The sequence below is a fragment of the Budorcas taxicolor genome, chromosome 8, assembly GCF_023091745.1.
Source record: "Budorcas taxicolor isolate Tak-1 chromosome 8, Takin1.1, whole genome shotgun sequence".
NCBI lineage: Eukaryota > Metazoa > Chordata > Mammalia > Artiodactyla > Bovidae > Budorcas > Budorcas taxicolor.
This window is the reverse complement of record NC_068917.1, coordinates 67746161-67770520: the sequence shown is the minus strand read 5'-3', so window position 1 is coordinate 67770520 and position 24360 is coordinate 67746161. Positions and strand designations below refer to the sequence as shown.

At 37.3% G+C, this 24360-nt stretch overlaps 1 protein-coding gene across 1 annotated transcript in view; it reads right to left on the bottom strand.

The window, feature by feature from the left end:
* The window catches only part of STX17 (syntaxin 17), a 66066-nt gene that overhangs the window by 5674 nt on the left and 36032 nt on the right, over window positions 1-24360 (bottom strand). Inside the window, exons 4-6 of the mRNA XM_052645098.1 lie at window positions 15549-15774; window positions 6264-6379; window positions 6135-6185 (exon numbers count right to left, since the gene is read on the bottom strand). Of these exons, the coding sequence (XP_052501058.1) occupies window positions 6135-6185; window positions 6264-6379; window positions 15549-15774 (393 nt within the window). The remainder of the gene's footprint in view (window positions 1-6134; window positions 6186-6263; window positions 6380-15548; window positions 15775-24360) is intronic.

The window sequence follows — 24360 nt, the reverse complement described above, 5'->3', positions numbered from 1 at the left end:
TTCTCTATGTCTGTGAGTCGGCTTCTATTTGGTAAATAAGTTCATTTGTGTTATATTTTAGGTTCCAAGTATAAGTGATATCATATGGTATTTGTCTTTCTCTTTCTGACTTCACTTAGTATAATCTCTAGGTTCATATATGTAGCTGCAAATGGCATTATTTCCTTCTTCTTTATAGCTGAGTAGTATATAGAAAACCCTAATAACTCCACATAAAAACTACTAGAATTGACAAATGAATTCATCAAGGTATCAGGATATAAGATTAAAATTTAAAAATTCCTTTTAATCACATAAAAAATACTTAGGCATAATAAACTTGACCAAGGAGGTGAAAGACTTACATGCTGAGAACTATAAAACATTGGTAAAGGAAAGATGATTCAAAGAAACAGAAAGCTATCCCATGCTCTTGGATTGAAGGACTTAATATTGGTAAAATGGTCATTCTACCCAAAGCAATCTACAGATTTAATGCTATCAAGCTTCCCACAACATTTTTCACAGAACTACAACAAATAATCCTAAAATTTATAAGGAACCATAAAAGACCCAGAATCAGTCATGGAAACAGGACTGCCAAAACAGTCCTGAAGAAAAAGAACAAAGCAAGACGGCTTCTCTGGTGGTCCAGTGCTTAAGAATCTGGCTTGCAGTGCAGGGGACACAGGTTCGATCCCTGTTCTGAGAAGATCCCAAATGCAGTGGGGCAACTAAGCCTGGCACCACAACTACTGAAACCTGAACACCCTAAAGCCTATGCTCAACAAGAGAAGCCACCACAGTGAGAAGCCCACAACTACAGCTATAGAGTACCCCTGCTGGCTGTAACTAGAGAAAGACCATTTGCTACAAACACCTCAGCTCAGTTTAGTTCAGTCGCTCAGTCACGTCCAACTCTTTGGAACCCCATGAATCGCAGCACACTAGGCCTCCCTGTCCATCACCAACTCCCGGAGTTCACTCAAACTCATGTCCATCGAGTCGGTGATACCATCCAGCCATCTCATCCTCTGTCGTCCCCTTCTCCTCCTGCCCCCAATCCCTCCCAGCATTAGAGTCTTTTTCAATGAGTCAACTCTTCGCATGAGGTGGCCAAAGTACTGGAGTTTCAGCTTCAACATCAGTCCTTCCAAAGAACACCCAGAACTGATTTCCTTTAGAATGGACTGGTTGGATCTCCTTGCAGTCCAAGGGGCTCTCAAGAGTCTTCTCCCAAACCACAGTTCGAAAGCATCAATTTTTCGGCACTCAGCTTTCTTCACAGTCCAACTCTCACATCCATACATGACTACTGGAAAAACCATAGCCTTGACTAGACAAACCTTTGTTGGCAATGTCTCTGCTTTTGAATATGCTATCTAGGTTGGTCATGGAGAAGGCAATGGCAACCCACTCCAGTACTCTTGCCTGGAAAATCCCATGGACAGAGGAGCCTGGTAGGCTGCAGTCCAGGGGGTCGTGAAGAGTCAGACATGACTGAGCGACTTCACTTTCACTTTTCACTTTCATGCATTGGAGAAGGAAATGGCAACCCACTCCAGTGTTCTTGCCTGGAGAATCCCAGGGACAGGGAGACTGGTGGGCTGCCATCTATGGGGTCACACAGAGTCAGACACGACTGAAGTGACTTAGCAGTAGCAGCAGCAGGTTGGTCATAACTTTCTTTCCAAAGAGTAAGCGTCTTTTAATTTCATGGCTGCAGTCACCATCTGCAGTGATTTTGGAACCCCAGAAAATAAAGTCTGACACTGTTTCCACTGTTTCCCCATCTATTTCTCATGAAGTGATGGGACCAGATGCCATGATCTTCGTTTTCTGATCTTAATCTTGAGCTTTAAGCCAACATTTTTACTCTCCTCTTTCACTTTTATCAAGAGGCTTTTTAGTTCCTCTTCACTTTCTGCCATAAGGGTGGTGTCATCTGCATATCTGAGGTGATTGATATTTCTCCCGGCAATCTTGATTCCAGCTTGTGCTTCCTCCAGCCCAGCATTTCTCATGATGTACTCTGCATATAAGTTAAATAAGCAAGGTGACAATATACAGCCTTGACATACTCCTTTTCCTATTTGGAACCGGTCTGTTGTTCCATGTCCAGTTCTAACTGCTGCTTCCTGACCTGCATACAGGTTTCTCAAGAGGCAGGTCAGGTGGTCTGGTATTCCCATCTCTTTCAGAATTTTCCCCAGTTTATTGTGATCCGCACAGTCAAAGGCTTTGGCATAGTCAATAAAGCAGAAATAGGTGTTTTTCTGGAACTCTCTTGCTTTTTCCATGATCCAATGGATGTTGGCAATTTGATCTCTGGTTCCTCTGCCTTTTCTAAAACCAGCTTGAACATCAGGAAGTTCACGGGTCACGTATTGCTGAAGCCTGGCTTGGAGAATTTTGAGCATTACTTTAGTAGCATGTGAGATGAATGCAATTGTGTGGTAGTTTGAGCATTCTTTGGCATTGTCTTTCTTTGGGATTGGGGAATGAAAACTGACCTTTTCCAGTCCTGTGGCCACTGCTGAGTTTTCCAGATTTGCTGGCATATTGAGTGCAGCACTTTCACAGCATCATCTTTCAGGATCTGAAATAGCTCAACTGAAATTCCATCACCTCCACTAGCTTTGTGCATAGTGATGCTTTCTAAGGCCCACTTGACTTCGCATTCCAGGATGTCTGGCTCTAGGTGAGTGATCACACCATCATGATTACCTTGGTCATGAAGATCTTTTTTGTACAGTTTTTCTGTGTATTCTTGCCACCTCTTCTTAATATCTTCTGCTTCTGTTAGGTCCAGACCATTTCTGTCTTTTATCGAGCCCATCTTTGCATGAAATGTTCCCTTGGTATCTCTAAGTTTCTTGAAGAGATCTCTAGTCTTTCCCATTCTGTTGTTTCTTCTATTTCTTTGCATTGATCGCTGAGGAAGGCTTTCTTATCTCCCCTTGCTGTTCTTTGGAACTCTGCATTCAGATGCTTATATCTTTCCTTTTCTCCTTTGCTTTTTGCTTCTCTTCTTTTCACAGCTATTTGTAAGGCCTCCCCAGACAGCCATTTTGCATTTTTGCCTTTCTTTTCCATGGGGATGGTCTTGATCCCTGTCTCCTGTACAACAGCACGGCCAAAATAAAGAACAAAGCACGAGGCACAACTCTCCCAGACTTTAGACAATACTACAAAGCTACAGTAACAAAAACAGCACAGTACTGGCACAAAAACAGACACATAGGTCAATGGCACAGATTAGAGAGCCCAGAAATAAACTCACACAAAGGAGGCAAGAATACACAATAGGAAAAAGACAGTCTCCTCAGCAAGTGGTATCGGAGAGCCACATGTAAATCAATGAAGTTGGAACATACTCTCTCACCATGCAGAAACATAAACTCAAAATGGCATAAAGAATTAAATGTTAAGACAGACATCATAAAGTGAACATAGGCCAAACATTCTCTGACATAAATTACAGCAATGTTTCCTTAAGTCAGGCTCCCAAGGTAATAGAAATAAAAGCAAAAATAAACAAGTGGGGTCTAATCAAACCTATGTTTTTACACAGCAAAGAAAATCACTTTTAAAAAAATAGACAATCTACAGACTGGGAGAAATATTTGCAAATGATGTGACCAACAAGAGATTAGTTTCCAATATATACAAACACTGCATACAACTCAATAACAAAAAAGACAAACAATCCAATCTAAAAATGGGCAGAAGATTGAAATAAACATACAGACAGCCAATAGGCATGTGAAAAGATGCTCAATATCTTTAATTATTAGAGAAATGCAAATCAAAACTATAATGGGGTACCACCTCACACCAGTCAGAATGGCCATCATTAAAAGGTCTACAAATAACAAATGCTAGAGGGGGTGTGGAGAAAAGGAAATCCTCCTACACTGTTGATGAGAATGTAAATTAGTACAGTCACTCTGGAAAACAGTATGGAAGTTCCTCATAACACTAAAAATAGAGTTCCCGTATGATCCAAAAATACCACTCCTTGGCATATATCTGGAGAAAACTACCATTTGAAAAGACACATTCACCCCAAAGTTCACAGCAGCACTCTACAATGGCCAAGACATGGGAGCACCCTAAATGTCCATCAACACAGAATTATGTCATTTACATACACTGACAATTTTACCTCTTCTCTTCCAATTTGGATACCTTTTTTTTTCTTGTCTGATTCCCATGGTTGGGCTTTCCAATTCTATGGTGAATAGAAGTGGTGAGAGTGGGCCTCCCTGTCTTGCTCCAGATTTTAGTGGGAAGGCTTTCAGCTTATCACTGTTGAGTATTATGTTGGCTGTGGTGAAAAACTTTTATAAGGAAAAAAGACTTTTTCAGGACAGGGTTTCAGAGGGCTAAAGTACCAGAAGGAAGTTATTAAGATCAAAGTTTACTTTACATAAGAAAAAAACTTCTATGAGTTAGCGCCTCCAAATGGAATGAGTGTATTTCTGCACTGTGATTGTTGAAAAGGAGGCAAAAGATCATCTATTTAAGAAGCTGGAGCAAGAGTAGAAGCATCAGATTAATAGGCCTCATAAGTCCTTTCCAATTCCAAACCTGAGATTGTATGACCTAGGAACATCCTATAATTTAAAGCCAAATGTCAGGGAAACCATAATTCAAAGATGTATAACTCCTAACTCATAGTTTGATCAAGAACAATGAACTAAACCCAGAAGAAGCATATGCAGAAACAGACATGCTACACACACACACACACCCCTTCCCATAATTCCTGGGAAGGAAAAATAAGAGTAACTTACAAAAATAATGACAGAAAATCTGTTTTATCTTTCCCACCAAATTTACTTTTGTTCCCCAATCTTTGTTAACAGTATCACTGGCCACCCAATTATGTAGAATAAAACAGCCTTAATTTATTTTGACTCTTCCACCTGTCTCCAATTTCTCATAAATTGACCCCAGAAATGCCTCTAAGCTGCCTTTTACCTTTGTATTAATATTTGTATTGCCATGCACTCAGTGAAACTCTTGGAAGTGATTCCAAAGGTCCTTCCACCTATATTCTCCTCCCGCCCAGGGCAATTATTCACACGGCTAATAGTGATCTTTCTGAAGTACAGAATATCACATCGCTCTATCTGCTCAAAAGTCTACTGGCTCTTTAATATCTACAAAGTAAAGTTCAAATTCTTTGGTATGGCTTTCAGTGGCATCTCAATCTCCTTGCTTAGTTTACCCATGGTACCTTATGCATTAGTCACATTATTAACACCTGTTATTCCTGAAAGGACAGTTGTGCTCTAACCCTTTGTGACCCCATGGACTGCAGCCTGCCAGGCTCCTCTGTCCATGGAGATTCTCCAGGCAAGAATACTGGAGTGGGTTGCCATGCCCTCCCTCCAGGGGATCTTCTCAACCCAGGAATCAAACCCAGGTCTCCCGCCTCACAGGCGGCCTGCCAGCCTCCTCTATCCATGGGGATTCTCCAGGCAAGAATACTGGAGTGGGTTGCCATGCCCTCCCTCCAGGATATCTTCTCAACCCAGGGATCAAACCCAGGTCTCCCGCATTGCAGGTAGATTCTTAACCAACTGAGCAACCCAGGAAGCCCATACACTTTTCTACTTTATGTTTTTGTTTAGATATCTTCAACTGCACCCCTCATTCCCACCTGTGGAAATTTACTCAATTTCCAAGGCTGAAGGCAAATGCTACCTATCTTATGACATTATTCTTAATGTGCCATGACACCTGCAACTTTCCCTTGGAATTAAACACTTCTCCTTGGAGCCAATAATACTTTTCATAGCTTATTTTTACATTTAACAATAATTCTTGAAATTTCAGTTTTGGTGGGGTCCAAGTTTATGGCCACCCACTGTAAATCCCTGAAGGCAGAGAGCAGGATTCATTTATTTCTATATCCAATCTTGTCATAACCCTAATACCCAGTATATTCTATATAAAAAAATGCTTAATAAATTTTTTTTAATTGAAGTGGGATTTGAGGACACTTAAGACTTCGGTCTAGGGCTCAATACCAGTCTTAGAAATTGTAAATTCTATTAAAATTCTAATCAGAAGTCTAGTAATTGATAAAAGCCTCTTATTCTATTAATCCAACATCTCTGAGTCAAAAACAGTTATATACTTACATTCACTAGGAGAGAGAAATCAGTCACCAGTTGGCTAAGTTCAATTAAGTCCTTAAAAAGAGAGAGAAAGAGGAAATTACTTACTTTCATGCCTCACAGTTGCCAAAAGGAAAATCATCTCTAACATACCGCTTCTAAGGTCTCCCATGATTCTGCAGCATTTTGATCTCGAGGAATTTCAGGCAATGCATAAATCTGAGTCATACTCTGAGGATCAGCTTCATCTTCAGTACTGTGAAATGTTCCTGGATGAACATAGCCTCATGTTTAGAGTATATCTGCTTTGTTAGAAAGATGGTAGCATGAATCAATTCCATGAAACAACTACCATGCAAAATGCTTACTAATTAAGTTCAGGATAAAAGTAAATTGATTATCTATGGGGAGGTTAGTTAACAAACATTATTTCTTTAATTATTCTACAAAATCATCTAAGAAAATTACTACAAATACTACTTACCCAATCTGAACAACTAGGGCTAGATGCTAAAGTAGCATAAAGTAGAACTATTCTATTTGGCCAATGTTCTATGAAGAGATAACCTAGTCAAAATTAACACTTTTCATTGCTAAATCAGTAACATTTTCTTTGGCTATTTTAGTAATAAACATCAGATTCACAAGATTTTAAAAGTAGGGAAATGATGCATTTTTAGCAATGAAAAATCAGTCATTTTTGGTAAATTATCAGTCATTTTAGTAATTATCAGTCATTTTTAGTAAATTTGTCATTAAACACCTCTTACCATATGTATCCTTTTGCACACACTGTCATCCTTTTCCTCAGAGTAATTTTTCTGGCCTGTGCCTTCATTCTTCTACATCTTTTCTGAATTTTAAAAAGTCATCAACCCTTTAAGCCTTTAGTCATTAACACTGCTATAAAGATGAATTTATACTCCAAACTCTACCTTCAAGTCTTTCTCATTACCTCCTCCTTGGTTTTACCAATGTCATTAAACTGATATTTATAAAATGCCTACTATATGCCAATCAATATGCTAAGGTAAATCAGTTCCAAGAAGTCATAGTGGTTAGGAGTATCGGCCTAGTTGGAAAGACCTGGGTTAGAATCCTAGTTTGCCTATTTACTTAGCTCTTTGATTTCTTTGGCTTATTTCCCTCACTTGTAAAATAAGGTGATGTTTATTTTAAATGGTGCCTGGCTTATCTATTAAGAATACTGTCACTGCTGTTACTGTTAATGGAGTTTACTATATAATGTGTGATAAAGAGGTTTACAGGCAAGTTCAGTACAGTCTGAAAAGAACTATGATATGGGTAAGTATGGTATGCTATGTGAGCACAGAAGAAAGGTATTTAATATTTAACTGAGACTTGTAGAGAAAGAGTGATCTGACAAGGTTGTGAAGCTAAAGCCTGAGGATGAACAGAAATTACAGTGCTGAACCAGGGCAAGCGTGAAGGGAGAAGGAGAGAATATAAAGTTCAGAAAGACTAACGTGCTTAAGTTTAGGAACTGAAACCAGTCAGTATAGCTGAAGCACAGACTATGACAAAAGAAAGCAACGGTTGAGGCTGGAAGTCTAAGGTGACATCATTTATGGCACTGTAAATTACATTAAAGAGTTCTGTCTTTCTCTTAAGATCAGTATGGAACTTTTAAAAGGATATTGAGACTACTGGGAAATTGAGGGTGCCATAATCAGATTTCAGATTTAGAAAGGTAACCACAGCTGTAGTGTGAAGAACAGATTAAGGATTGAGTTGAAAGGCAAAAAATTAGAGAGTGAAAACCAGTTGGGAGGCTTTTCAATGTGTCTGGTGCTAAATGATGACAGTGTGCTCTAGAACAGTGGCAGTGGAAATGGAGAGATGAGATCTGAAGGTCTACTTCCCTTTGTCTTCCTTACTGAAAGCTCAAAACATCTAGTACTTTAATATTTCTGAGTATCCATTATGTTTTGGGTTGAGCATCAAAGATAAAAAAGTGAACAGTACAAAGTAGCTGTTCTCAAAGAACTTACATTCTAGAAAAGTAAACATACAAACAGACAATCCTGAAACAATAAGAGACTGCACTGATATCTAGATAAATAGATACAGATACCTACAGTGCTTATGGGAGTTTCAAGCTGGGCATGGCGTCTGACCAAGGTTGGTCTGGTGTGCAGTTTATGGAACAACTTACTAAAACAGGTTAATTTTTTCTTATTAGGCTAAGAAGACAGGAATATAAATTCTAAATAGAGAGACCAACATGAAAAAGTTCCTCAGAAAATACCCAATATAGCTTAACATAAAATCAGCAGTCTGGTCTTGCCAAAGCATAAAGTTGAAAACGTACAGCTAGAAGTATAAGACATTATAGATGGTTAGGAGGGACTTTGCAGCCCAGTTAAAAGACTTTGGACTTTATTTAGAAGACCATGGAAATCTATTAACGGTTATAAACAGGAAAGTAACATAGTGATGTGACCTGCTGTATTCCTAAAAATAAGTCATTATGACTCTTAAGTTCGTCTTTTCTATCAATTTCTCCTTTCATCTAAGCCTATGTGGTTGTGTTAGTTGCTCAGTCATGTTCAACTCTTTGCGATCCCATGGGCTGTAGCCCACCAGGCTCCTCTGCCCATGGGATTCTCCAGGCAAGAATACTGGAGTGGGTGCCATTCCCTTCTCCAGGGGGTCTTACTGACCCAGGAAATGAACCCAGGTCTCTTGGGTTGCTGATGGACTCTTTACCATCTGAGCTATCAGGGAAGCCCCTCTGAATGGTATTTTATAAAACTGCATTTCTATTTTACTTTCAAAGTTTGTGAACGTTTTACCTCTTAAGAAATAAAACCTATTTGAATTGTTTAGGAAGGGCAGTCAGTTGATTAAAAGTTTAAAATCTATAGGTCTATCAGAATTGACAGTGTTCTTTTAATTTTGAATCTTAACTGAAATGAATATGTTTCCCTACCTTAAAGGAAGAGCAAAAACAACACACACAGAGTAAAGTTTTACATTACAACATATGGCAAATATCCAACATATTAAAAGCTCTGATTTTTACAAACGTTTAGGAGAGTTATTTACTCCATGTCCTAAGTTACCACATAAAAAAACGTTTTACTTCAATCAAAGTAATTAATTACTCTAAGATCTTTCTTCTACTTAATATTCCATTCGTAATAAGAACTCCAACTTCCTTAATAGGATGATAAATAATGATACCTCTTTTCATTAATAGATCAAATGTAAAGCAAAACTTTGTAAATATCACTCAAAAGACTTTTTAAAGCCATAATTATTATACTATTAGAGAAGCTTCCAATGCAGTATGCCAGGATGTATAACAAAATGAGGAGAGATTATCATACAAAAATTCTTGATCTAAAAATGAAGGGATGGGAAATGTTTGACATTTTAAGCAAACATAAAAGATTTCCCTCAATGAAAAAAATAATTAAATGTGTAAGTCATTAACGTTTCACTTGAAACCAAACTGCGTATGTATCTCAGTTCAAATGGAGTCTTAGAACAAAGAAATCTGTTCTCTTCCATGGAAAATCCTGCTGTAAACTTACAACTTAGAACATTGCTAATCAATTCAAGGCATGACTAACAATTAAGAAAGGAACCTCTTAATTTCTACAACTTCTGTAATTCATTTATTCTAGCTTGTATTAAAAATCACTATCTCAGTGTTCATCCATTGACTTTGAACTTTTACAAACTACTACAGACATAATGAGGCAAAACACAGAGAGATTATAGCTGCGGGAAAGACAGCCAAACAATTCTTACCCTGTCCACTGAAGTCAAAACTGCTATTCTTGTATAACAATCTCAATTTCACTCACTTGCAAACAACTGCAAGTGTAAAGTCTATGTGGAATACGGTATCACTTAGCAGTGTTATTCAGATTCTATTTTTTAAAAACATTATTGACTATAAACTCAAACATTAAGATATTTTTAGTTGATGTAAAAAATAAGCTTAGCAACATAGACATAAGACTTTTTCCTTCTATGCGTCCAAACTATTCTCACTATACACTCCCCGATCTTTCTCCACACATCAGGAAGGGCAATGATTCCAGTAAGAATTACAACACAATATTTAAGGAACTTCCACTACATTTTACATTAGGAAAAGTTCCATTTTAAATCTAAGTTAATTCAAAAGCATTTCCTGAATTCTTTCATGTTCTAACAGCTTTATCATACTGAAATTACTTTACTGATCATCTATATAAACCTACCTATCAAGATAAAGTGACTTTGGAGTCATGGCTTAACTTAGCTCCAAAGGAGCATTTTTAAGAAAATTAAAGTCAATTCAAAAGACACCTTCTAAGTAATATATAAAAACATCTACATGATTCACAATGTGTTCAATACCAGTGTACATATACCTGTGATAAAATCTAGTATTTCATAAAATTCAACATGCTGGTCTGAAGTTCCCAGGAGTTTTAATGTTTGACTCTTCTCTTTTCTGAATAGTTGTTTAAAATGTAGTAAGATTCTGTTCCTACTACACTGGTGAAGTGTGTGAGCTGGATGGGAAGTAAGAAAGACAAAGACAGAGAGAAGCACTGATTTGCTCTGTATGACTTGATACACCTTGCTAAATACAAATAAAATTTGGAGGCTCATCACTTCTCTTGGTGGGAAGCAATATGCTAAAAATGAAACTAGATACACAACTGAGACAGAAGGGAGTTTCTCAGATCAAGCAAGATTGGCAGAGAAGATGTGCTTTAGAAACTCTCAGAATCTGGACAAAAGATACAGCAAAATCATCACAGCTTCCCCCTAAACGTAATAGGCTTCTTTCATTCTCCAGCGAACATAAAAACATTCTATTCTACTTGTTATTTCTATCTGTAAATGAAAAACTATTTTTGCATTTTGATCTCAGTCATGGAAATGTGGCATTGCTCCTGAATTTCTGCTCTCATGTTTCCAACCAATTTATTTATAATTAGATTGAATTTTTAAAGGAAAAAGCATTTTAAGGCACTTAAATTTCTGCGCAAATCACTCTTCTTTTTTTTCTGTATAAGCTGTCACTACTGTTATGAGTACCAAAAGCAAAAATAGGAAAAAAGGAAAAAAAAAAAAAAAAACCCCAGAGAGCACAGGATAAAAACATGTAGGGTGATAGAAAGGAGTCTATAGCTAGAAGACCACACATAGAGCAAACCCAGTTCTTTCCCCACTATTAAAGTTTTATGTAAATTAGTTACTTCCTTTTCATTATTCTCCTTTCCCACCCTCTCAATTACTTGTTAATATTTATGGATTTAACACAACCTAGTAGAAACTTCATGTTTGGTGAAATACTCAGGCACTGAGTGAGACAGTTAATTTTAACTGCTTAATGTTGGCAATGGATACAAAGTCAAAGCAAAATCTGACCAGAAGATTGTTCAGAATTTGAAACTATACACAGTGTTTTAGATTATGAGTTTTTTTTTTTAGGTGTTTTAGATTATGAGATTCAGGTATCTGATCTCATAAATGGAATGACTGTTTCAATCAAATCTGCACTAGATGCAGAGATTTGATTTCATAGTTTCTCTCAGTGGCAAGTGATTAGTTCTTTAGCTAATCTGGTGCTCCATGAAGTGAGAAGTTTGAGAATCAACAGAGTTGGAAAACAAATTTCACCTGCTATTTCTTCTCCCTCACCCTCTAGCTCTGCCCCAATCTTCTTCACTTTCTCCATATACATGCTTCCTCAAATTTTCCCATCACTTTTTTTTTTAAATACCAGTCAGCTACCTACAGAGAAAGTTAATTGCCACCAAACTGGGTAAGCTGCCTTTTTCTAATAATCACCCAATTCCTCTGATGACACGTAGAACCAAATTTGTTGAGCCCAAGCAATTCTACTAGTAAAAACATAAACAATGCAATAATAAAATGCAAATTCAGGCTAAAATACTTAAATAGAACTCAAAATTTTTGTTTGTGAGGGAATTGCTGGTGATGGGCAATTCAAAACTAAATAGCAGAAGAGACTGATACCAGTGATTCTTTCCAGAAAATCCACCATCTTCACTTTTATTACTACCATCACAACTGTCACAGGGTCTGGTAAATAAGGTGACTCCTTAATCTCATGGAACTTATAAGGCCCAGTTTCTCTATACATAAACAGAAAGCATAGCTTTATACTTCATAGTTAGAACAGCATTTAGCCACATCATTATGGAGGTGATAATTCTATATGAACACAATGATATAAACAGTAAAAAGAATTCTTCCTAAATACTCTTCAACCAAGGTTGAGTGCTAAGATTTCTTTCTACCCAAAACAATACTTTGAGTAGTGTTGTTAGACAGTGATTATCTACACAGTGAAGTGACTAGAGCACATTTGAAATTACAAAATTGTCTCTAAAAAGATTTTTATTCATTCATACTTATAACATGTTTATTAACGGTCCACTGTGTGCCAAGTTCTATGTACTACATGCTCAGGTACTGAGGAGACAATGAAAGTAAGATTATCCAGAAACTGAATAATGGCCTAAATGCCTCTTCTATTTAAAAAAAAAAGAAGAGTCCTGTAAAATTGGATGCATTAGGGCTTCCCTGGTGGCTCAGAGGTTAAAGTGTCTGCCTGCAATGCAGGAGACCTGGGTTCAGTCCCTGGCTCGGGAAGATCCCCTGGAGAAGGAAATGGCAACCCACTCCAGTATTCTTGCCTGGAGAATCCCATGGACAAAGGAGCCTGGTAGAGACCTGTAAAATTGGATTCATTAGCACTGAAAATATAGCATTAAAACAATCAGGTTTTGGAGCCAGAGAGTGATACAGGAGCCTCCTACTTTCTACGTAAATAAAAAGAGGAAAAGCGGTCAGATGTAACACCTCTCAGATTGTATTCTAATTTGTAATTTATTGTTGTCCTCAGACACTTTGCGATACCACGGACTGCAGCTTGCCAGGCTCCACTGCCCACAAGATTCACCTGGCAAGAATACTGGCATGTGTGCATGTTAAATTGCTTCAGTCATGTCCAACTCTTTGCGACTCTATAGACTATAGACCACCAGGCTCCTCTGTCCATGGTATTCTCCAGGCAAGAATACTAGATTGGGTTGCCATGTCCTCCTGCAGAGGATCTTCCCAACCCAGGATCTGAACCCATGTCTCTTACATCTCCTGCACTGGCAGATAAATTCTTTACCACTAGGGCCACCTGGGAAACTCAACATTAGAAAAACTAATATCATGGCAACCAGTCTCATCACTTCCTGGCAAATAAAAGGGGGGAAAAGTGGAAGCAGTGACAGGTTTTATTTTCTTGGGCTCAAAAATCACTGCAAATGGTGACCGCTGCCATGAAATTATGATGCTTGCTCCTTAGAAGAAAGGCTATGACAAATGGGGCTTCCCTGATGGCTCAGATGGTAAAGATTCTGCCTGCTATGTGGGAGACCTGGGTTCGACCCCTGGGTTGGGAACATCCCGTGGAGAAAGGAGCAGCAACCCACTCTAGTATTCTTGCCTAGAGAATTCCATGGACAGAGGAGCCTGGCAGACCACAGTCCAAAGAGTCAGACACAACTAAGTGACTAACATGTGTGTCTGTGTGTGTCTGTGTGTGTGTGTCTGTGTGTCTGTGTGTCAAACCTAGACAGCATATTAAAAACCAGTGATATCACTTTTTCCAGTAGTTATATACAGATGTGAGAGTTGGACCATAAAGAAGTCTGAGCACCAAAGAATTGATACTTTCAAACTGTGGTGCTGGAGAAGACTCTTGAGAGACTCTTGGACTGCATGGACATCAAACCAGTCAGTCTTAACGGACATCAACCCTGAATATCATTGGAAGAACTGATGCTGAAGTTAAAGATCCAATACTTTGGGCACCTGATGCAAAGAGCCAACTCAATGGAAAAGACCCCACTCACTGGAAAAAACCCTGATGCTGGGAAAGATAGAAGATAAAAGGAGAAGGGGGTGGCAGAGGATGAGATGGTTAGAAAGCATCACTGACTCAATGGACATCAATTTGAACAAATTCCAGGAGATAGTGGAAGACAGAGGAGCCTGGGCTGCTGCATTCCATGGGGTTACAAAGAGTTGGAGACTACTTAGCAACTGAACAACAACAATTTATTTATAGCCCATCTTTTCCATAAAGTTTTAAGGTGGCTTAGAACATGTATAAAATATAATAGGATGCATAAATTAAAAAGAGAAATTCAAAAGAAAAACAAGGGCAGTAATTACAAAATCAAGCCAGGAAAATTCAAAACTTAGGCTTTTAGAAGTTAAAAAAATTATATTTAAGTATTCTAGTAAGCTTCCCCGGTAGTGCAGCTGATAAAGAATCCACCTGCAATGCAGGAGACCCCATTTCAATTCCTGGGTCAGGAAGATCCACTGGAGAAGGACAGGCTACCCACTCCAGTATTCTTGGGTTTCCCTGATGGCTCAGTCAGTAAAGAATCTGCCTGCAATGTGGGAGGCCTGGGTTTGATCCCTGGGTCAGGAAGATCCCTTGGAGAAGGGAACAGCTACTCACTCCAGTATTCTTGCCTGGAGAATTCCACAGACAGAGGAGCCTGCCAGGCTACAGTCCATGGGGTCACCAAGAGTCAGACACGACAGTGACTTTCACTTTCTTTCACATTCTAGTAAACAACTCAAGCAGGAAACTTTGTTAGTTATGCCATTCAGTATCTATAAGAATAAAAAAGATTAACTGCTTTGAAGCAGTACTAATTAAACCAATAATTTTTTTCAGGTTTCTTTATACATACATTGTTTAATGTAATCAACAATTATCAATTACATCCTTAGAGGAGCTATAATGACAGGTTTTACTGGCCTCTTCCTTAGAGTATCACTTCATAAAAATTAATGGTGTGACCCCCCAATGTAGATTTTTATGGGAGATAGATCTGACATGCCCTCTGAAAACTAGAATGCCTCAGAAAGAAGCATGCCTGGCTAGGCTGCCTCTGTACCTGGAGATGAGGGAGAAGTACTCTGCAGACCAGAGTACTAATTTTCTCCTTAGGAAATATTTTAAAACTTATTTTTAATATATGAACAAGTAGGTACTTGAAGCCTTTATGTTTCACACTATACAGCATAGCCTCTATTTTTTTTAATCCTATAAAATGATTTGGAGAAGAGAATGGCAACCCACTCCAGTATTCTTGACTGGAGAATTCCATGGGCAGAGGAGCCTAATGGGCTACAGTCTACAGGGTCACAAAGAGTCAGACACAACTGAGCAACTAATACACATGAAATGTTTAGGATACACATTTCCAGTCACACTCAGGGACCAAGAATTCAGCATACTGAACTAGGAGGTATCCCTGGAGATTTATATATAATTTGCAAATCTACAATATCAGTACAAGGAAGTGAACTTAATTAACTGCATTACAATACTATGATCAAGAATACGACTTAGTACATTACCGCCAACAGTCATGGATCTGGTCAAAGAAGGCTGTAAACAAGTTTCTTCATCATTAAATTGTTTCTTAAGTTCTTCTACAGATTCCAGATGGAGTTGGAGAAATTCTGCTGTTGCCGCTGATGCTTCTTCTTTAACAGGATCTATCATTCTCTTCAGAAGCCCTAGGTCATCCTTTCGCACTTTCAAGCAAAGCTTCTCCATTTCTCGGATATTGGAGCGGAGTTGCTGTAAAAGAAAAAAAATCATTAAAGCTACCATATCAATATAAAATATCTTTACATTCAGAGCCAATCTGTAACAATGGCTTTGAATGGACATGATTACAAGTATCCTCTAGAGCAGACAGTATTAATTAGTACTTTCTATTTTTTATATCTCTGGCCAAATCCAGCTTCTTTAGAACTCATATCCTCATATTCTGAATTTAGCATTTTTCCTTCATTAAATGTGATTATTACAAAGGTAACAAATATTCTTCATAAAAAATGAAACACTGCAGAAACACATCAAGAAAAACAATGATTTCCTCACTTCATCAAGCCTACCACTTCTTTTAACCCTATTACATAAGGTTGCATACTTCTCTCTGCTCATACAAATATTAGCATATATAGACCTTCTTTTCACAAAAAATGAATTGCAGATTATTCAGAATAATCTATAACTGACAAACTTTCACACTGCACCTTAACAATATCATAATGGGTATCCTTCCTGGTCAATGACTATACCATATTCCATCGTACTGATATAATATAATTTACTCAGTCACTCTCCCAGTGATCAACAGTCTTTCATGTTGTTTCCAGTTTTTAGCTATTACAAACTATGAAACAAATGTCCTAGACTACAAATCCTGATTGCAGGAGACATGAGTTGGATCCCTGGGTCGGGAAGATCCCCTCAAGAAGGGAATGGATACCCACTCCAGTATCCTTTCTGGGATAATCCCAAGGACAGAGGGGCCTGGCAGGCACAGTCCATGGGGTCACAAAGAGTCAGACATGACTGAGGATGCATGCACATACATCCTAATAAATAGTAACAGTATATATTAGTATTCTAGTATATAGTATTATACTATATTTTGTAGGAATTCAAAGAATAACATGCATTTTTATTTCAAAAGCTATTACCAGTTTTCCCCTGAAAGGCTTAATAATTCACACTACCACTAATGTCTGAGTTTCCATTTCCCCATATACTGCCAGTACTATGTGTTGTCTCTCTCTTTTATTTAAATTTCTGAGTGAAGTTGCTGGATTTTTATGAAATGCTTTTCTCTCTCTTTTAAAAATTGCCTATTGGCATAATCATAAATTTTTCTGTAATGTGTTGATATAATGAATTTTGGGCAAATTTCATGGTATAGAGCCATTTGAATATTTCTGAGATAGACCCTCCCTGGTCAATACATGCAATTTTTTAATACACTGTGGGGTTCAATTTGCTAATACTTTATTTGGAATTTCAGTACGTGTTGAATATGTGAATGTGTATATGTGTGCACAGATGCATACATGACCAGTGTGTGTGTCTATACTAACTTCACTAGGTTTAAACTTACTCTAACAGGTAAGTGCTACCTTCACTAAGTTTAAACTCACTCTAACAGGCTGTGCTACCTTCATAAAATAAACCAGGGAGCTTTTAATCTTTTTCAATGGTCTATACTTGGAAAACATAAAATCCAACTTTTCTTTTACAATTAAACAGAACTTGTAAGAATGATCTATTTGTGCATGTGTGCTCAGTAGCTCAATTGTGCCTGACTCTTTGCAACTCCATGGACTATAGCCTGCCAGGCTCCTCTGTCCACGGAATTTCCCAGGCAAGAATACTGGAATGATCTATATATGACACCTATTTTAAAACTGCAGATCTCTGTTCATATATTTTAAATTATTTTCCCCTAATGTACTTTCACAGACACAAATGCAAATCCTGCACAGTAAACAGAACAAAAAGTATTGATTCCTTTAATGTTTCAAGTGCCTACTTTCAGTGGGGTGATATAGTCCATATAATTACATTTCACATTATTACACACAGAAATCAAAACAAAATTTGTTCAGGATTTAATTATCTACCAGCAAAGCTGAGGTTAAAACCCAGGTATTCTTATAAGTCAGCAACCTTTCCATTAAACTATAAACATAATTCCTAGCTATATGGCACCTTAATACAATCTAAAGTATCTATTGCACTATATTAAAGCCAATTCTGAAAAAAAAAAGTTTAGCTACACTAAAGCATCTTGTAAGATTTTCTGGGTGAATCAAAAAGTTGTACCTCTATCCTATCATGACTTTATATTTCTTTTATAGCCACTCTTACCATTCCAATGTGAACTGGAAAAACTAAAGATATATGATATTAAGCATTTTATATGTAAAAATCATAGAACCCTAAGGGGCTTATAAGATCATCCATTCAACCTCACAATTTTACAGTACGGAAACCAGAGTCCAGTTGAACACAGTGGCAGAATTAGGATTAGGTCCAGTTCTCAAGCCTTGGAACAATATTGTTCACTACATGGCTCTTGGCTGTGTGATTCTTTTCTACACTAGTTACAAAGCTTGGTTAAACGCTACATGGTTCACAGAAGTACGTTAGGTAATATTAGTTTGGAGAAGCTTTAAGAAGTTTCTGCAGCTAATGAGCATTTGCCTGTGACATATTCTCCCTCTTCTATAGAATTTGTTCAATGTTATATCCCCAGCCAAAAATACAGTGTCAGACTTTAAGAATTCTGTTACTATGGGTGAAGGGAAAATGTTAAGGGGGATGGATATCTTTAAAAATCCAGTATGACTGGGTAAAGTGTGCTGTAAGTTCATAATTTTAAGACAGTCATTTAAAAAAAAAAAAAAAGAAGGAAAAGAAAGGCATGTGAATAAGGATGAACACAAAAGAGTGATGTGAAAGGAGAAGAAGATGTATGTAAGAGCCCAGAATGAGCGGAGGCTGGTGAAAAATGTTAAGAACGATAAAAAAGACTTAAAAAACATGTAGAGCAAGAGGAACAAGAAAGAAGGTTTAGGCCTACTGCTTGGGGCAGATGGTATAATGTTAGCAGATGATACAGAGAAAGCAGAACTACTTAACTCCTATTTTGCTTTTGATTCTCCATTAAGAAGAATATTCAAAACTGAAAGGGGCATAAGAAACATGCTCAAAGGAAACCTGAAACATCTCACTGTAAGGATCTACACAGGCTTCATGACAGAGGTGAGATTTAAGCCATTCTTGATGACTAATACTAAAAAAGAAAATAAAAGAAAAAGATAAAGGTGGAGTGGAAATACTGTATTTCATCAATTTTAGGGCACATCTTTCCAACATCTCTGAAACTGGAATATATCTTAAAAAGAGATGGTTTTTTTTTAAAAAAAAAAAAAAGCATATTTAACTGGCAGCACTTTATGCCTCTTAGAGGAAAATACTGGTCTATCTTACAAGCAATGGTGCCTCAGATTTAATTTCCTCCCTGAGGTTCTATAGTACCTATTCCAATCAGAGTAGAAGCATAGATACCAAATGTATTTTTAAAAAAGGGGGGAGGCAGGCAGGAATCCTAAATCCTGACTAATCAGCTCACAAATATTTCAAGTCAAAATTTAAGTTTAAATTCCTCTAAACTCATAATAACCTAAAAAGAATTTATCTCCTAATTGCATTCATTTTAGTGTCTACTCTTCTTTCTCTCCCTTAAGATACCTGGCCTTGCTTCTGTCTAATCTTTTCTTTTTTTCCTAGCTTTTATCTACTATCCTCATTTCTCCCTATATCTTCCTCATTCCCTCTCTTTTCTACTACTTTTCCCTTGTAATTTTTCCTTAAAAAATTAAGAAGTAGCTCAAGTATCCTGTATTTCTCCTAGTAGTAATAAAATCATGAAAGCCATATTTTACTTCTACCAGTTCCATGCCTGACTTTCTTTGTATTTATGCTACCTATGGAACTGGGACAGACTCTCTGTAGAGCAGTTTCTTTCCAAATGTGGTCTGACATCTACTGAATCAGAATCTTTAAAGTGAGTCCCAGAAATCCGTGTTCTCAACAAGCTCTGCATCATCACTGCTGACCAAGTTTCTATAAAAGCCAAGTTAATGTTCTTCATCAAATTATTAGAGTAGTAACAATTTCAACTTTTCACTTAGTTTCAAAATTTGATCACAAAATCTTTCTTATTCTTAATGATTTCTTATTCCAAAGAATAAAACCATTAAACCTATTCTTTTGGTTTGGCCAACCTCAATACCTGCAGTTTCAAAACATAACAACAGATAGACTTCTGTCTCTGCAGAGTTTGTCGAACAGAGTACTGAAGAGGAAAGAGCTGTACAGAAAAAGAATGCTGGAGATATGAAGAAGGGTAACCCTCAAGCATTTGGCAAAGAACTGATTAGAACATGTATGCAGGAAAACCATCCAAGGCTGGAGAAAAATACCATCTAAAAAGATTAGAAGGAACAGTGCTCAGCACTCATTCAAAGCTGGAAAGTGTCCCACCAGATAAACTGGAAAAACTCTTTAATTCATGGGGCATTGGGTAGAATACTCAAAAAGGTTTTTACTTCAGTCATGGGAAAATAAGTAGCCCTAGACCAAGCATTGTTCCAATCAAGCTTATAATAGATCATAAAGTAAGGATCATTTTGATCCAAAAGGATCAAACTCTTTCCAAGTAACCTAACTATGTGCTATAACAAAGCTCAGAAGAGTTACAGGAATATAAAATTATCTAGCATCCAGTCATACAAAGGTAACCCAAGCAAAGACTACTATATATACAAAGAGGAAGAAAAATATGGCCAATAAAGAAGATAATAATCAGGTGAAATTGATCCAGAAATAACAATTAGCAGAGAAGCATATAAAAAGTATTATAATTGTATGCATATGTTTAAAAAGTAGAGAAATGGAAGATATTAAACCCAAATCAAAATTCTAGAGTAGAAAATTATAAGAAGAGATGAAAAATACACTGAATGGATTAACAGTAGATTAGACATGGCTGCTGATAATACTAGTGAACATGAAGGCATAGAAATAGAAAATATATAAAATGAAACACACAGAGAAAAGAGGATGCAAAAAATTTAAAAGAGCATCAGTGAGCTGTGAGCTAACTTCAAGTAGCATAGTATATATATAATTAGAGTCCCTGAAGGAGATCAGAGATAGGAAGGGATAGAAAACAATTTTAAGACATAATGGCCAAAAAAATTTCCAAATTTGATGCAAACAATAGATGAGGAGATGCAAGAAGCTCAACAAATTTGAAGCACAGGAAAAATGAAGAAAACTCTACCAAGGCTCATTATAATCAAAGTGCTCAAAACCACTGATAAAATGAATGCTGTAAAAGTACCGAGAGAAAAGACACATATTACATATAGAGGAATAAAGATAAAAATAAAGCAGATTTCTCATTGGAAACAATGCAACTGAAAAGACAGTTGAACAACATCTTTGAAGTACTGAAGGAAAAACACAATGCAGAATTCTATATACAGCAAAATTCCTTTTGAAAACAAAGGCCAGATGAAGACTCTTCAGATACATACACAAAGGAATTTAACAATAGCAAAACTGCACTCTAAAAAATGTTTAAGGAAGCCTTTCAGGCAAAAGGAAAATTATACCATATAAAAATATGGGTTCAGTTTTGGCCACAGCAATCAGAGCAGAAAAAGAAATAAAAGGAATCCAGATTGGAAAAGAAGAAGTAAAACTCTCACTGTTTGCAGATGACATGATATTCTACACAGAAAACCCTAAAGACTCCACCAGAGAATTACTAGAGCTAATCAATGAATATAGTAAAGTTGCAGGATATAAAATCAACACACAGAAATCCCTTGCATTCCTATACACTTATAATGAGAAAATAGAAAGAGAAATTAAGGAAACAATTCCATTCATCATTGCAATGAAATGAGTAAAATACTTAGCAATATATCTACCTAAAGAAACAAAAGACCTATATATAGAAAACTATAAAACACTGGTGAAAGAAATCAAAGAAGACACTAATAGATGGAGAAATATACCATGTTCATGGATCAGAAGAATCAATATAGTGAAAATGAGTATACTACCCAAAGCAATCTGTAGATTCAATGCAATCCCTATCAAGCTACCAATGGTATTTTTCACAGAGCTAGAACAAATAATTTCACAATTTGTATGGAAATACAAAAAAAACCTCGAATAGCCAAAGCAATCTTGAGAAAGAAGAATGGAACTGGAGGAATCAACCTGCCTGACTTCAGGCTCTACTACAAAGCCACAGTCATCAAAACAGTATGGTACTGGCACAAAGACAGAAATATAGATCAGTGGAACAAAATAGAAAGCCCAGAGATAAATCCACACACCTATGGACACCTTATCTTTGACAACGGAGGCAAGAATATACAATGGAGAAAAGACAAACTCTTTAACAAGTAGTGCTGGGAAAACTGGTCAACCACTTGTAAAAGAATGAAACTAGAACACTTTCTAACACCATACACAAAAGTAAACTCAAAATGGATTATAGATCTAAATGTAAAACACAAAACTCCTAGAGGAGAACATAGGCAAAACACTCTCCGACATAAATCACAGCAGGATCCTCTATGACCCACCTCCCAGAATTATGGAAACAAAAGCAAAAATAAACAAATGGGACCAAATTAAAATTAAAAGCTTCTGCACAACAAAGGAAACTATAAGCAAGGTGAAAAGACAGCCTTCAGAATGGGAGAAAATAATAGCAAATGAAGCAACTGACAAAGAATTAATCTCAAAAATATACAAGCAACTCCTGCAGCTCAATTCCAGAAAAATAAATGACCCAATCAAAAAATGGGCCAAAGACCTAAACAGACATTTCTCCAAAGAAGACATACAGAGGCCTAAAAAACACATGAAAAGATGCTCAACATCACTCATTATCAGAGAAATGCAAATCAAAACCACAATGAGGTACCATTTCACTCCAGTCAGAATGGCTGCTATCCAAAAGTCTACAACCAATAAATGCTGGAGAGGGTGTGGAGAAAAGGGAACCCTCTTACACTGTTGGTGGGAATGCAAACTAGTACAGCCACTATGGAGAACAGGGTGGAGATTCCTTAAAAAACTGGAAACAGAACTGCTTTATGACCCAGCAATCCCACTGCTGGGCATATACACCAAGGAAACCAGAATTGAAAGAGACACATGTACCCCAATGTTCATTGCAGCACTGTATGTAATAGCCAGGACATGGAAGCAACCTAGATGTCCATCAGCAGATGAATGGACAAGAAAGCTGTGGTACATATATGCAATGGAGTAATACTCAGCCATGAAAAAGAATACATTTGGATCAGTTCTAATGAGGTGGATGAAACTGGAGTCTATTATACAGAGTGAAGTAAGCCAGAAAGAAAAACACCAATACAGTATACTAATGCATATATATGGAATTTAGAAAAATGGTAACGATAACCCTGTATGAGAGACAGCAAAGGAGACACAGATGTATAGAACAGTCTTTTGGACTCTGTGGGAGAGGACGAGGGTGGGATGATTTGGGAGAACGGTACTGAAACATGTATAATATCATATGTGAAATGAATCGCCAGTCCAGGCTTGATGCATGATACAGGATGCTCGGGGCTGGTGCACTGGGATGACCCAGAGGGATGGTATGGGGAGGGAGGTGGGAGGGGGGTTCAAGATGGGGAACACGTGTACACCTGTGGCGGATTCATGTTGATATATGGCAAAACCAATACAATATTTTAAAGTAATTAGCCTCCAACTAAATAAATTTATATAAAAAAATAAAAAATTAAATAAAAATATGGGTTTACATAAAGGCATTAAGCACATAAAAATGGAAATAACAGAAGTAAATAAATAAGATTCCCCACTCCCACTTAATATCTAAATCACTTGAAAAAGATAACTGTTTAAACATTATGAAATAAATAACACATGTATCAGTATAAGTAAAATATATGACAACAGCAGCATAAAGACTGGGAGGGGAGGCCATTATTTAAAAATCTACAAACATTAAATGCTAGAGAGGATGTGGAGAAAAGAGAACTTGCCTACACTGTTAGTGGGAATGTAAATTGGCACAGCCACTATGGAGAACAGTATGGAGATTCAGTTTATGTTTTGTATTGAATTCAGTTCAGTTCAGTTCAGTCACTCAGTTGTGTCTGACTCCTTGAGTCAGTTCAGTTCAGTCACTCAGTTGTGTCTGACACCAGGCCTCCTTGTCCATCACCAACTCCCGGAGTTCACCCAAACCCATGTCCATCGAGTCAGTGATGCCATCCAGCCATCTCATCCTCTGTCATCCCCGTCTCCTCCTGCCCTCAATCTTTCCCAGCATCAGGGTCTTTTCCAATGAGTCAGTTCTTGGCATCAGGTAGCCAAAGTATTGGAGTTTCAGCTTCAACATCAGTCCTTCCAATAAACACCCAGGACTGATCTCCTTTAGGATGGACTGGTTGGATCTCCTTGCAGTCCAAGGGATTCTCAAGAGTCTTCTCCCACACCACAGTTCAAAAGCATCAATTCTTCGGCACCCAGCTTTCTTTATAGCCCAACTCTCACATCCATACATGACCACTGGAAAAACCATAGCCTTGACTAGACGTATTGAATTAACTAAGTATATTTCATTCCATTTATCTTCTTTCTTGTCTTGCTAGCTATAACTTTGTTACTTTAGGGTTTATAGTATACTGAGTATAGTTTATCTTCAAGTAAGATTCTACTACTTAAGAAATTTACAATGTAAACATCATTAGT